Genomic DNA, 15,025 nt, shown 5'->3' with positions numbered 1-15,025 from the left:
TTTCTACGTTCTTGTGATTCCCAGAACTGCTATTAGATATTTCGTATCAAGCGTTGTCAATATTCTTCATGTCTTTCTTTGAGGAAGTCAGCTTCGACACCCATTGTTTTGTAGACTGTCATTTCTGTTCTTTCAAATTCTTTCCACTGAACAGATGTATTACTCATTGCAGAAGCAAAATACATATCAAAGACACTCTTCAAGCATCTAGTATTCACCAGACTATTTATATCTTCTTAAAGATTTTCTACTTCCAAACATTTAGAGTACCTAACCATTCGCTATACGTTAAGCAGCATTTCAAAGTTTTCGCTTGTCTTCTCCAGTCACCATCACTTCTGTTTCGCTTTTTTTGTTTATGGCATATTCAACAAAGTCATCAGCAATAATGTATTCAGAGATTTTTACAAGTTCACTTCTAAAACGCACCGTGAGCTTGAACTTTTAACTCTTCTATGGACCTGTATCACTTTGAATATTGCAGAACTTGAAGCTCTCCCTGCCTTTAAACCCTCTGGTTTAGTGAACTCTTTAGATTATGGGCTTAGATTTTTCACATAATTCTTCGTATTTTTGTATATAGTTTCCATACTCTGACGTATTCCTCATATCTATATCAGTTCATATTCACAGTCTAGATACACGCCACAATTTTTCACTAGACCAAGTCGTAATAATGGCAACCATTTGTATGGGTTAACATGAAATATAACATTTCTAACTTGTACGACAATGCAAAATAAAATAATTTCGCCATGGAAATCGACATTTTCCTAAATAAATTCTTTTTAGAATGACCAAAGAAGGTGACTATACAATAGGTGTAGCCGCATAGGGTAGCCTATAACTGTTTATAAAGTAGTAGGCATATATGAATCATAGGGAGTATTCTCCAAATTCCCGAAAATAAGAGTAATGATTAACAAGTAAATTTTGAAATCAAATAAATATTGCTACTTCCATCGAAATAAAGACTGCACAGAAACTTGTCATAGTTTTTCATTGAAGTGACACATATTTTGGAAGGTGATTTGTGATTGTAATAAAAATGTATTGTTATTGTATTTATTTCATAATATTTTTTTTTATTTTTTTATCCCTCAAAAACAAAATACACCAAAAATAAGTTCAGGTAAAGTGGTGAAAATTAACAATTTTAATAAATATCATTTGAATTCTATTGAAGAAAACAAAAACAAAATATGAGTGGTAGGGGTAATGTATCAAGGACCCAGGACGGTCCAATCAAACTGTAAAACACATTCAAATGTGGTTCCTTGGACCGTATTTGATAAATTTTGAGTTGAAAATAACTAAAGTATGACAGGGCCATGCTCCATTAATGTTGTAGTACCACAAGGATCAGTTTTATCACCTTTGTTTAGTTCTTTTTTCACACATGGTCTACTCATTTCACCACAGATCCTAGCAGCCATGTATACTGACGAAACCAAGACTTTAACGGAATATCCAACTTTACAAGTAATAGTCTGAAGTACCTAGGATATATTGTGAAAGGAAAACGCTCAAATTGCGAAAGTATAAAACTGCAATCTAGACGATTTAGCTATAAAAACTTATAGCTTAGACACAAAAATTGAGGAATTTCACAATTTTTTGTTGAACTTATTTATTTATATTTTTATCATTCACAACAAACATGTAATAATATCGTTTTATTATCAAAAATCAGTTTTATCGAAATGTTTTGTAGTTTTTCTTTGATAAACACCATTTATATTGGTATGTTTATCACCAAAAAATCTATAACAAAGATTTTGACCTCAAATCCTCGAAATTGGAGCAAGAAATCTTACAGTCTATAAGCTCAAGCGCTCAAAATTTTTGATTATCAATATAAATTGAATTAACTTAGACTTATTGTAAGGTCAATAGATCTCATTTCTGATATTCTGTAAAATATTTGTTCGAAGATTTTGTAAAGATTTTGTAGCACATTTGTATGTTACAATATTTTAAGTCACTCAATAATTGTATAATCGAACATTTAGAATGTTTAATTATCTTTATCTCAATAAATGTTGTGAAATAATGATAGGATTGATAAGTTGACATTTCTGTAATTGATTAAAAAGTAATTTTTTTTTAAAGAAAATTTGAAGTACCTCTCAATTTACATTCAATACAAATGATTATATGGAAATATGCCGTTCCTCTCTTAAGATGATGTAAATTTCTGTTATTAATGTACATTCAATACATTTAATGAAACTTAGTTTTTCGAAATCTGCATAATAATTTACTCTACCTTCACCTAAAAAATAAATACGTTGAAATTCACAGTTTCTGTAAGCTATAGGTATAACCAATGCATATAATTGAGATTTTGATGCAGCTATTTTATATTTCGAATTATCTGAAACTGCTATAATAATTATCTCGATATTCAGGCCGATTCTTTCAAACTTGTAACAGATTTTCATTTTTCCAAATTCATTCGTAAAAACTTGTGTAATGAACGAAATCTGCAGAGATAATACCTTTTATGCAGTACCCCATACTTAAACGACGGGAATTAGCTTGGGCCAACGCTAGGAAATCTGGCTTTGGCAACTTAATTATGGCCCAAGTCTGGTTGAAGTATGGGTAACTTACCCCTGGCTAATCTAAAATCAGTCAATCCTGGCTAAGCTCTATGCAACCTTACCTCGGCCCTCCCGTATTCACCAAACCCTGGCTACACTCTGGGTAACCCGACCTTGGCCATCCTATGGTCACCCAAGCCGGGATGAGCTCTAGGGCATCCGACCTCGGCCATCCTATAGTCAGCCAGGCTTGAGAGAACTCTGATAACTATGTAAAGTTTTGTTCTAAAATATTATCCATGATAGATATCTTAACATTAGAAGTAATAATTTTTTATGAATAAAACTATTTAATGCGTAAAAGACAATAATAAATAGAATAATAAAAAATAGTACCATTTCACAATATATTCAATTATTTGACTGATATTTTTATATACATTAATTAGTAGAGTGCATTTATAGAAATTTCTCATACACAATTCTTTTAACAATATATTAAAAATCTATTTTCACAAGCAACCAGCCTGGCCTAGGGCTGCAGACCAGTCTTGGGCTTATCTAGGCAACCAGGCCGGTTCCAGGCTTACAAACCAAGCGAGGGACGTTATTATCATCCCAGAGTCGTATCAAGCCTAGGCCAATAACGGCTTCCAAGCTAGGGCCAGAGTTCTACATACTTGGCCCATGTCTGGGTCTATACTGAGTCCATCGTCAAATCCTATATGGGACAGCTTCATTGCTCGCCAAAATATTATCGATCAAATGATCGGACTGTTCGAAATAAATTGCTACTGAAAGTATAATCACGTCTAAATAATTATTTTCAATAAAAGGAGACGTGTCTTGCATAGTATTTAGTATTCTCGACGTTCCTCCTCCTTCTTGATGCCAGTCTTGATTTCTTTGCGGGATTTGAAGGTCTCGCTTTCGCATATCAAAAATAAAAACATATGGTCCCTCTTGCTGCTTCTAATCTATTCGGGATAGCGGAAAACTAGAAAATGCATCAGAAAGATGAGAATCCTGTCTGTACATAGACGTTATCGTACGATTTTTAAAACGTTGAACCATAATGAAAAAACTAAAAAGTGGTTTTCATGAAAATCGTTTTTCAATCTGCTTAAATTTCAATATGTCTGCCTAGGAGTCCAGATGATTCACTTTTTTCCAAAATATTTGAAATATTGTATTTGTGCCCCTTTTGGGAGTCTGGATGATACCCAAAATCGGAATTCATAGAGCACAGTACTTGAGAGGGTGCAACTGTTTTACCATACATGATAGCAAGAAAACGAAAAGTACATTTCGAAGACAAAATTCCAGAGAAAAAATTCCGAAGTTCAAAAACGTTTTTTATTTTGGAATTTCGAATCGTTATACAGCGCATCTGGCCTTGACATACCGTAGTCATTATGTAAGGGGGCACTACTTTGAAGGGCCTATAATTGGGTTCTTAGGATTGTTTCCGAACATTTTTCTAACTTCTTGCCTTTTATGATCGTGACTTATTGGTTTCATTTGCTATTGTTTTCCAGTTTGTTGTTGAAGTCTACTATTTATTCCACTCTCTTTCTCTGGATCTTGTAGTTTTTGTGTTCTCTTTGCCAGATATAGCGTGCATATATCTTTCGTCCTTTATTTGGGTAGTGATGGTGTCAATTTTTTGCGTCTTTGCTTATCGCTACTTTGAAAACGCGTTTTCCCGATAAATTTTTCAGTTCGTGTATTCTCTGCGACTGTCGGTGCATATTGCTTCAATTTTCATAGTCCATATAGTTACAAAATTACCTGTTCAACAATTATCTTTTTCACTTTTGTTTATTATTTCATTTCCCTCATCTTCAATACTAGCAGAAAGGGATAACTTCCAAACTCAGCTCTGCGCTTGAGTCTAGTCTCCGTTATGACATGTCAATTATAACGTAATAGATAATAGAATAAGTCAAGCATTCCTTTCTCATTATTGTTTCATGCTTCCTCTCAATACTTACAATTTTCTTTCTCCCTCACTAAATATGATGATAATAATTAAAAACAGTCTATGAAATTCTAAAAATTTCAAATGACAAGTAAAAAGACGAGAAATTAACAGAAATAAACGACTATTAATATGGGTTCAAGACCCAATTCACTATTCAACAAAAATAGTTGTAAAGAGGTACAGATCAGAATATACTATCTATAGATTTATAGCAGGCTCTTGATTATATAAATACAAAGATAATTTCGAAATATTGCGATGTTAAAAAGAATTAAAAGGTTAATAATGACATAATAAGAACCAAAAAATAATAAAAATTTATTAGTGGAGTTACACAACGAGATGCAATGTCAACAGCCATTTATAACATCGCTTCAGATGGAACCATCAGAGAAATGAGTAGATTGATAAGTTGAGAAATCGTGAGGGAACACAATTAAGAGAGAAGCATAGCAACACACATACCAGGAAGGATCAAAAAGGAAAAGGCACATTTAGGAAATATGTGGAGAGATTATACTTTAGAAAATAAAGGAATGAGTGTTTAGAAGATTGATTCTAAATTGATAAATGTATGAAGTATAGATTTTGTCGGGATGGAAATAAAGGCGGATAAAAAGTTATGATAAGCCGTTGAGTTGATAATAATAAAATAGATGAGTGATATTATTGAATTAACATGAAAAATTACAAAATCAGAAACGAATTCGCAAAAAAACACAGGGCAAATATTGACGATTGATAAACCGAAAAAACAAAAGTTGAATTTATTTCGACATATAGCGAGAATTATGTAACGAAAAGGAAATGGCGAAAGTCATAGAAGAAGTGAAGTGGATTTACCAGGAAAATAGCTGAAACATTATGTAGTGTACTAGTTCGGTATCTTACAAACCATGGATGGTGAATAGAAACCAAATAATCTCCTTTCTATTTTCCATAATCTAAGGGAGCCATAATCTGCTATGGCCATAGAATATCTGCTGAATCTATCCATAAAATGCCTAAATTATATATATTGAGTTCATACTTTCAAGGTTGATTAGTAATAAGTTCGAATTCCATTCTAATAGGCTCAAATCGTGTAAATACATTTTAAAAGAGGCAAAATAAATTTAGTTTACAAAAGAACCCATTAGCACAGCTCAATTTGCATTACTTGATGGCATTTGTTTACCTTCCATGATTTATTCTTTCGGTAATATCAATAATTTCTTCTGTACTCAATCATTTTAAATTAATTTCAACAGACTCACGTGTATAATACCTAATATGATAATTTGTTCCAAGCACTACTCCAAATCTATTGAATGATTTTAAAAACTTAATTATTTTGAGGTGCTTATACTAACTAGATAACATTTTTGAATATATTAATTGATTATCGTATTGTCGAGTCCATCAACTAAGTGTGAGATAAGGATCATTGTAACTAGTATAAATAACATCCGATTCTGGAAACAAATCGTAGTATGGCAAGCATGTACATCAAACTAGCATTTGCAGCTCTACTTGTATGTGCACTGTATAACAGTGCCTACAGTAGATCAATCAGAAACGAGTAAGTAATCATTCTGATATATATATATATATATATATATATATATATATATATATATATATATATATATATATATATATATATATATATATATATATATATATATATATATGTGATAGGGATATCACTCTTTTGATTTTTTGTTGGTAGATGTAATTGATTTTTTTTATCACTTCATCCGACGACTTTTCTTTAATTGTTGTAATTGTTGGGGGTTATTTAATCTATTTCTATCATAGGTACCATTGCAAACTTGCGATAGTTTTATTATAATTGCGAAATTCGTGGACAAATATGATGATTTACTTGGAATCGTATTCACATAACGTTTGAAATAATGAAAACTTGAGTATTTGGTGAAAAATTTATAAAAAACTCCTGGAAAACATTTCTCACACTTATATCAGGAGAGAACTAATCTAAAGATATGGTTTTGATGATTTTTCTTATATACTTATATTAACTTTTCAGCGAAAAATCAGTTGTGAGCGATGAACAAGGGAAGACATTTAGCGTGAATGTAAGTTTTTTGTCTTTTATTCATTAAATTATAAATATATATTTAATTAGAATGATTAAAAAAACAGATAAATCTCTCTTTCTCCCTTTCTTGTCTCGTTTTTAGGTGTTTTCTGTTATAAAATTAGTTTTTTTTAATAGTTTTTGGAAGTTAGATGAAAGTTTTAACATTTCAACTATTTCCAGTCTTCATCAAAATATAATTGACGCTAACAATCTGCTCATTTATAGATAAACAGATACTATAATCAATCAGGAAACAAAACAGTAACAAAACATCAGAACAGAACAGAAATTTCCCAAGATTTATTGCATTATTTCGATAATTATGATATTAATATGAGTCATGAAGGATATAATACACTATCCAAATATTCACTGAACTAAATTCTAAAACATCGAAAGACAAGGAAAGAAAAATTATATATCAAGTGACTTGTACTATTTGTGATACTGTCTACATAGGACAAACATCTTAGTATCTAGAGAGTATTATTATGAATGTGATATATTGAAATATATGAGCATTATAAATTATCAAATATCGATAGACATGAGTCGAGAATAATTTCATTTTTATCTACCATATAGTTGAACAGAGATCATTGGGATGACGATGACGATCGCCATGGTAGGGACGATGATGGTGATGACGATCGTCACCACACATTAAGTGACCGTAGAGATGACGACGACGATGACCGTCACGGTAGAGACGATGATGATGACGATCGCCACGGTAGAGATGATGATGACGATGACCGTCACCGTAGAGACGATGATGATGATGACGATGACCGCCACCGGGTACTAACTGACCGTAGAGATGATGATGATGATGATGACGATAGACACCGTAGAGACGATGATGATGGTGACGATGACCAATACCATTGGGATGGTCCTGATAACAATGAGCGTCGCCGTGGACTAACTGACCGTAGAGATGATGACGATGATGATGACCGTCACCGTAGAGACGATGATGATAATGACGATGATCGTCACCGTAGAGACGATGATGATGAAGACGATGACCGAGACCGTTGGGACGATGATGATGACGATGACCTTCACCGTGGACTAACTGACCGTAGAGATGATGACGACGATGATGACCGCCATGGTAGAGACGATGATGATGACGATCGCCACCGTAGAGACGATGATGATGATGACGATGACCGTCACCGTAGAGATGATGATGATGATGATGACCGCCACCGTGTACTAACTGACCGTAGAGATGATGACGACGATGACCGTCACGGTAGAGACGATGATGATGACCGTCGCCACGATAGAGGAGATGATCGTAACCTAACTGACCGTAGAGATGATGACGACGATGACCGTCACCGTAGAGACGATGATGATGATGACGATGACCGTCACCGTAGAGACGATGATGATGATGACGATGACCGTCACCGTAGAGACGATGATGATGATGATGATGATGATGATGACCGTCACCGTGGACTAAATGACCGTAGAGATGATGATGACGATGATCGCCACCGTGGAGACGATGATGATGATGATGACCGTCACCGTAGGGACGATGATGATGATGACGATGACCGTCACCGTAGAGACGATGATGATGATGACGATGACCGCCACCGTGTACTAACTGACCGTAGAGATGATGATGATGACGATGACCGTCACCGTAGAGACGATGATGATGAAGACGATGACCGACACCGTTGGGACGATGATGAAGACGATGACCGTCACCGTGCACTAACTGACCGTAGAGATGATGACGACGATGACCGTCACGGTAGAGACGATGATGATGACCGTCGCCACGATAGAGGAGATGATCGTAACCTAACTGACCGTAGAGATGATGATGACGATGACCGTCACCGTAGAGACGATGATGATGACGATGACCGTCACCGTGGACTAACCGACCGTAGAGATGATGACGATGATGACGATGACCGTCACCGTAGAGATGATGATGATGAGGACGATGACCGTCACCGTAGAGACGACGATGAGGATGACGATGACCGTCACCGTAGAGACGATGATGATGATGACGATGACCGCCACCGTGTACTAACTGACCGTAGAGATGATGATGATGACGATGACCGTCACCGTAGAGACGATGATGATGAAGACGATGACCGACACCGTTGGGACGATGATGATGACGATGACCGTCACCGTAGAGATGATGATGATGATGGTGACGATGACCAATACCATTGGGACGGTGCTGATAACGATGAGCGTCGCCGTGGACTAACTGACCGTAGAGATGATGACGATGATGATGACCGTCACCGTAGAGACGATGATGATAATGACGATGATCGTCACCGTAGAGACGATGATGATGAAGACGATGACCGTCACCGTAGAGACGATGACGATGAGCGTCCTCCTTTAGTACATTATCATAGAATCTACTAGAATTATGTTATCAATCAATAATAATTTAATACTGTAAAATAAATAATGAAGCATTTTACATGTTCATTTTCTTCTCTTCTCAACCCAATCTAACCCAAACTAACTCAAGCTATCCTTACCTGGTTTGTATTGATTTCTTCCTAGTGAAAATATACGGCGCCACGAAAAGGTTACGTCGCCTCCGTTTACCCCTGAGTTCTGATCGTTCATAGCACAAGCTATTGTTATAGCACATAGTGTGTTTGCGAGACTGTCCACTTTTTGCATCCTCGACGCCAGAAAATCTTTCTCCGGAGTCTTTTGATTTCGGAAATAAACTCTTTTCTGTGGTTAACCCTCTTTTGTAATATCAGGGATTGGACAATTGGACAATAATTACTCAAGCTCGGGAATCAATCAAAACTAGCTAATCTTTGTACCTTCTTATTTCAGTTAGACAGAGTATCCATAAGCTGAAATTTTTCTTTTGAGTAGGTGACTTAAGAAGGTTCAAATAAGAGATCCCCAAGAAAATCGGTTGCTTGTATTTATTCGATTATGAGCGAAGTTTCTCGGAATTGTTGATGTTGTCATAGAAATGTTCCCGTTTTAGTTGGATTCAAAATTGTTGCGACCTACTTCAATAAATTTGAGATATATAAAAAAAAACTCCACTTTGTACATGAATTGAATTCATAAAAACTGAATCCATTAATTATCTACCAATACTATTGTCCATATTAATATTTAATGCTGGATGTGAACAATAAAAAAGGTTCCAGCAAATGTAAGATTTATTAAGAAGTACCAAAATTCTCATCAACTGCGTTTTCAAGAAAAGATAACTTATAAATCATGATAATTCATCTGTATTGAAGATAAGAACTGGGACTTATCTATGGAAAGCCTTGATGTTTGAAGCTCTAAGCTGAGCTCCAAATGGTTGAGGATGGTTTTGATGTAGTGGAGCACCGGTTGGCTACTTTCCATTTTAGCTTAGCTACAGCACAACTGCGAAAAAAAGAATAAAATGAGGATGAAAATTACTGAGGAGTATACGAGTAGGTAGAGTAGATATAATTAAAAAGGAGTTTATTTTCTAATATGAACAAAAACTCAATTCACATTATGTGAAATATAACTATACAAGTTCTATTTGATTTGATTTGTTTCCTAAAATAAATACAAAATACGACGTATTACTGAAGAATTTTGTGATATATGAAGCAAAGTTAAAAAGATAATGGATCTCACTTGCAAATATAAGAAGTAGTATCAACAGAAATTTACTAAAATTCAATTTGATTTTCACTTTAATTAGCTGTTGTAGTGTAGATAAAGGACGTTTTAGAATAGAGACGGTGTTTCTATCAAATTTTTTGACCTTTTGAATAAAAAAAATTATTTCACTGATTTCCATGGAAACATCACCTATCTCAATGTACTTTCCAGGCTTGAGGCCAGTTATCTTTCGGAATATTCTAAAAAAGGAATTGATCAACTTCTCCATCTTCCTCATCCTCTATTGAGAAACGTCTCTCTCGTAGATATTTCCTTGTATAAAAGAATAACCAGAAATCACACATAGTCCAAAAGGTGAATAGGGTCAATCTCCAATAACTGTCACATTATTTCTATGTAACAAAATCACCCTCTGTGCCGCAATGTGCCAAGATGCATTATCATGATGCAACTATGAACAGTGGATAAATACAGACACAAGACTACACGTAAGAATTTTGTTTTATACCAATTCATTGTAACTGTAAGTTTATCTCCAAGCTCACTCAACCTTATCTAACACGTTAATCCTTATTTAAATACTCTCTTACTGCACTACAATAGTGTGAAGGGGCACTCTCTCATTATAATTTTATTCTAAAAGTTTCTATTCCTATATGCCCAATCACTCACCATGGAATGCTCAATATGTGTTTCATTATACATTTGAAGAATGTCAACATCACAATACCACATACTAACTAATTTCTCGGAATGTCTTTATTAATATGTTTTTTTTTTATTTTCTAGAATTCTTGAGAAAATAGTTTTGGATATATAAACGAGGAGTAATACATACCAATAGTGAATGGAACAAAATAGAAAACCAAGCGGTGGGTTTGGATAAATTATAAATTTGCATAGAATATAAAAGTTAGTTATGTTTTACTGAATAATTAATTATCTTATAAGTTAGTTAAGTATAGTGTCAGTGTTTAAATAAATGAAGTGTGTGAAACACAGTGCTTATAAATTCACCTCACCAATGAAAACAGTATAGATAAATAAGGAATGTGGGACATTATTGCATTGATTGAAGGAAAGCCCTCTCAAGCTCTTATCAGAACCAAAACTATTAATAGTAATATGTCAAACCCATTGGATGACATATGACCTAAACATTTTTTTTATACTGATAAATATTATAGATTATAATAGACCTAGATTATCGACAACCGTTTTGTCATCAGATAGTTCTGACTTTGCAGGTACCACAGGTCTAGCAATGAAATTCATCTTAGTCTCTGAAGACCGTTAATGAAACGGTGGTCTGTTAGTTTAATTGTAAGATATGGTGTAGTGATAGCATAAACAGTGTGTTGAGTATAAAAATCTCCAATTAATGTTAATATTTTTAGGTAGATGCAGTGTTCAAATACCATGTCGCCCTAGAAACTGTTCCAACAATATATTTTCTATAAGCTAGCTCGTTCGTTCAAATTGATGCATATAATTTGAATTTGAAGCTTGGACTTCATGAGAATATCTGTTGCAGACATTGCTATATTACTGAGTGGTGTCTTTAGATTTTATGTCAAAATTTCTCTCCACAAAAGTCTCTTCTCATACTAATTTTATGATAGCAGCAAATTTGCATGTAAAATTCATTCTTTCTTTAGTACCTGTGTAGGGGTTTATGATGTTCCTAATTTTTTTTATCCAAATTTGAGAACGAATCCCTTGAAACTTGATGTTTTGTTCATAGTGCACTAAAGGTAATTTCTTTAATAGCTTTATTAATCATAAATTCCTCAAAATTTACATTCTTGAAACTGCTCTTAATCGTATTCAGAAAATCCAAATAGATCTTTTAATTTGTTGTGAACTGGTTAATAAATCCAGAATCAACGAATGTATAATTTTAGATATAATTAGAAAAGAAATAAAGACACAGATACAATTGAGCCGTTCCATCCCTACCAGTACCTTAGTATGCAGAGTAGCTAAAGGAGTCTTGCTTATACACCACTAAGGTCTTATGATTTAAAGCAACAAACACGAGGAGACGCAGTTAAATTAACACCTAATTATGAAGTAAATAGAATTTTTACGTTTGAAGAGTAAACATAATTAATTACGTGTTTCGATGTGCGTACACATTTTATGGTATAACAAACATATATTACCAACTAAATAGCCAAGAACAATAATATTTGGAAACCTTTTTGTTAGTTGGAGATTAAAATTGCCAGAGCTGTATGACTGAAATTTCGTACTAGACATCCACAACATTCAATCAGGTCACTTGATCGATGTAGTTTGGCAAGGGCAACTTTGGTTAATCGTGCTTATATGGAAGTTTTTTTTACAACGCTTTAACGCCCTTAATCCTGTATTTTGTTACTGTCTCTTATCAGTTATAATGTTTAAAGGTCTAGTCGTTTTATTGTATACAAATTGTTCAGTATATCCGCAGTGTAGTGAACCACAAGACATTTTCTTAAGGTATATGTGTTTCCAGTTTTTGGAAGTTATTAAACCGTTTTCAGAAGTTTTTATTTCAAAAATGTGCCAATAATAAAGATGTTATTTTCCATGATTTATGACATTGCTCAAAACCAATTCATATCAATGCAATGTTTCAAAGGAATAAAAACAAAGTAAATTTACTTTTCTAAGAACGAAATTTACCATTGAAAGAACAGAAATCTAATTTTTTTCATAACAAATACAATTAGATCCCTTTTATCCTCAATAGTAGTGGAATGTCCAATAGAGTTGAAACAAATTTCTAAACATTGTGTGGAAGGATACAATCAAAATTACATCCATTTCAAATGACAAAAAGTTTTGAGTTTATCATGTCAAATCAATTCAGATTAAAAATATTTTATGTAGATACGAAATAGAAGATTAGCTCTTTTAACGTGATGGGAAAGCAGATCTTTATCTCATTGACGCTTTTTTTCTAATCTGGATTGTATCCAATGAGATAGCTTAGTTTTTATTTAATCATGCATATAAAATTTAATTGAAATTTGCTGTAGTTATCAGTGTTTCCACAACAACTATCACAAGAATTATTTTTGCAAAGAAAATCATTGCCTAAATCTCTTGACGTTTTGTTCTCAGCCTCACCTCAGTATTATTTTAGTCAGTTAACGTTTATGTTTAGAAACAGGAGAAGAAACTGAAACTGCAACTACTACTACCACAATTACGAACATATTTATCATGAGCCCGGTATAACATGCATAACGCTTGTAAACAAGCTTATTCGCATTGTACTATTTGAGATAGGGTGCAAATACTCTACTTCAATGTGAATGTGTGTGATAAGCCGTTGAGTTGATAATAACAGAATAGATGAGTGATATTATTGAATTAACATGAAAAATTACAAAATCAGAAACGAATTCTCAAAAAAACACAGGGCAAATATAGACGATTGATAAACCGAAAAAACAACAGTTGAATTCATTTCGACATATAGCGAGAACTATGTAACGAAAAGGAAATGACGAAAGTCATAGAAGAAGTGAAGTGGATTTACCAGGAAAATAGTTGAAACATTATGTAGTACTAGTTCGGTGTCGTACAAACCATGGATGGTGAATAGTAACTAAATGATCACCTTTCTATTTTCCTATGCCAAAATTATATTAATTGAGTTCATACTTTCAAGGTTGATTAGTAATAAGTTCGAATTCCATTCTAATAGGCTCAAATCGGGGAAATACGTTTTAAAAGAGGCAAAATAAATTTAGTTCACACAAGAACCGATTAGCACATCTCAATTTTCATTACTTGATGGCATTTGTCTACCTTCCATGATTTATTCTTTCGTTAATATCAATAATTTCTTCTGTACTCAATCATTCTAAATTAATTTCAACAGACTCACGTGTATTATACCAAATATGATAATTTGTTCCAAGCACTACTCCAAATCTATTGAATGATTTTAAAAACTTAATTATTTTGAGGTGCTTATACTAACTAGATAACATTTTTGAATATATTAATTGATTATCGTATTGTCGAGTCCATCAACTAAGTGTGAGATAAGGATCATTGTGACTAGTATAAATAACAGCCGATTCTGGAAACAAATCGTAGTATGGCAAGCATGTACATCAAACTAGCATTTGCAGCTCTACTTGTATGTGCACTGTATAACAGTGCCTACAGTAGATCAATCAGAAACGAGTAAGTAATCATTCTGATATATATATATATATATATATATATATATATATATATATATATATATATATATATATATATATATATATATATATATATATATATATATATATATATTTGTATAATAGATGGAAATTTTGTAATGAGGAATATGGGAATAGAAAAAATTTAACGCTCCTCAAATTTCTAAAAACTGATAGGGATATCGCTCTTTTAATTTTTTGTTGGTAGATGTAATTGATTTTTTCTATCACTTCTTCCGACGACTTTTCTTTAATTGTTGGGGGTTATTTAATCTAGTCTTCGCCTCCAATTATTTCTTAACTCTATTTCTATCACAGGTACCATTGCAAACTTGCGATAGTTTTATTATAATTGCGAAATTCGTGGACAAATATGATGATTTACTTGGAATCGTATTCACATAACGTTTGAAATAATGAAAACTTGAGTATTTTGTGAAAAATTTATAAAAAACTCCTGGAAAACATTTCTCACACTTATATCAGGAGAGAACTAATCTAAAGATATGGTTTTGATGATTTTTCTTATATACTTATATTAACTTTTCAG

General features: G+C 33.4%; 2 protein-coding genes and 1 long non-coding RNA gene across 3 annotated transcripts in view; 2 read left to right on the top strand and 1 right to left on the bottom strand.

The window, feature by feature from the left end:
- LOC130443047 (potassium channel subfamily K member 17-like) overlaps positions 1-15,025 on the top strand; it is a 415,525-nt gene that overhangs the window by 137,503 nt on the left and 262,997 nt on the right. The gene's annotated exons all lie outside the window — the stretch shown is intronic.
- LOC130443045 (protein starmaker-like) lies at positions 5,647-9,101 on the top strand. The gene is made up of 3 exons (XM_056777490.1): positions 5,647-6,091; positions 6,563-6,611; positions 7,202-9,101. Exons 1-3 carry the CDS (start codon positions 6,003-6,005, stop codon positions 9,044-9,046), a joined length of 1,983 nt encoding a protein of 660 aa, XP_056633468.1. The 5' UTR covers positions 5,647-6,002; the 3' UTR covers positions 9,047-9,101.
- LOC130443050 (uncharacterized) lies at positions 7,202-14,197 on the bottom strand. The gene is made up of 2 exons (XR_008909817.1): positions 14,151-14,197; positions 7,202-10,036 (listed from the first exon to the last, which is right to left on the bottom strand). It is a non-coding gene; the product is annotated as an uncharacterized LOC130443050 (long non-coding RNA).

This window comes from Diorhabda sublineata, chromosome 4 (assembly GCF_026230105.1).
Source record: "Diorhabda sublineata isolate icDioSubl1.1 chromosome 4, icDioSubl1.1, whole genome shotgun sequence".
NCBI lineage: Eukaryota > Metazoa > Arthropoda > Insecta > Coleoptera > Chrysomelidae > Diorhabda > Diorhabda sublineata.
This window is presented reverse-complemented; position numbering and strand designations above follow the sequence as displayed.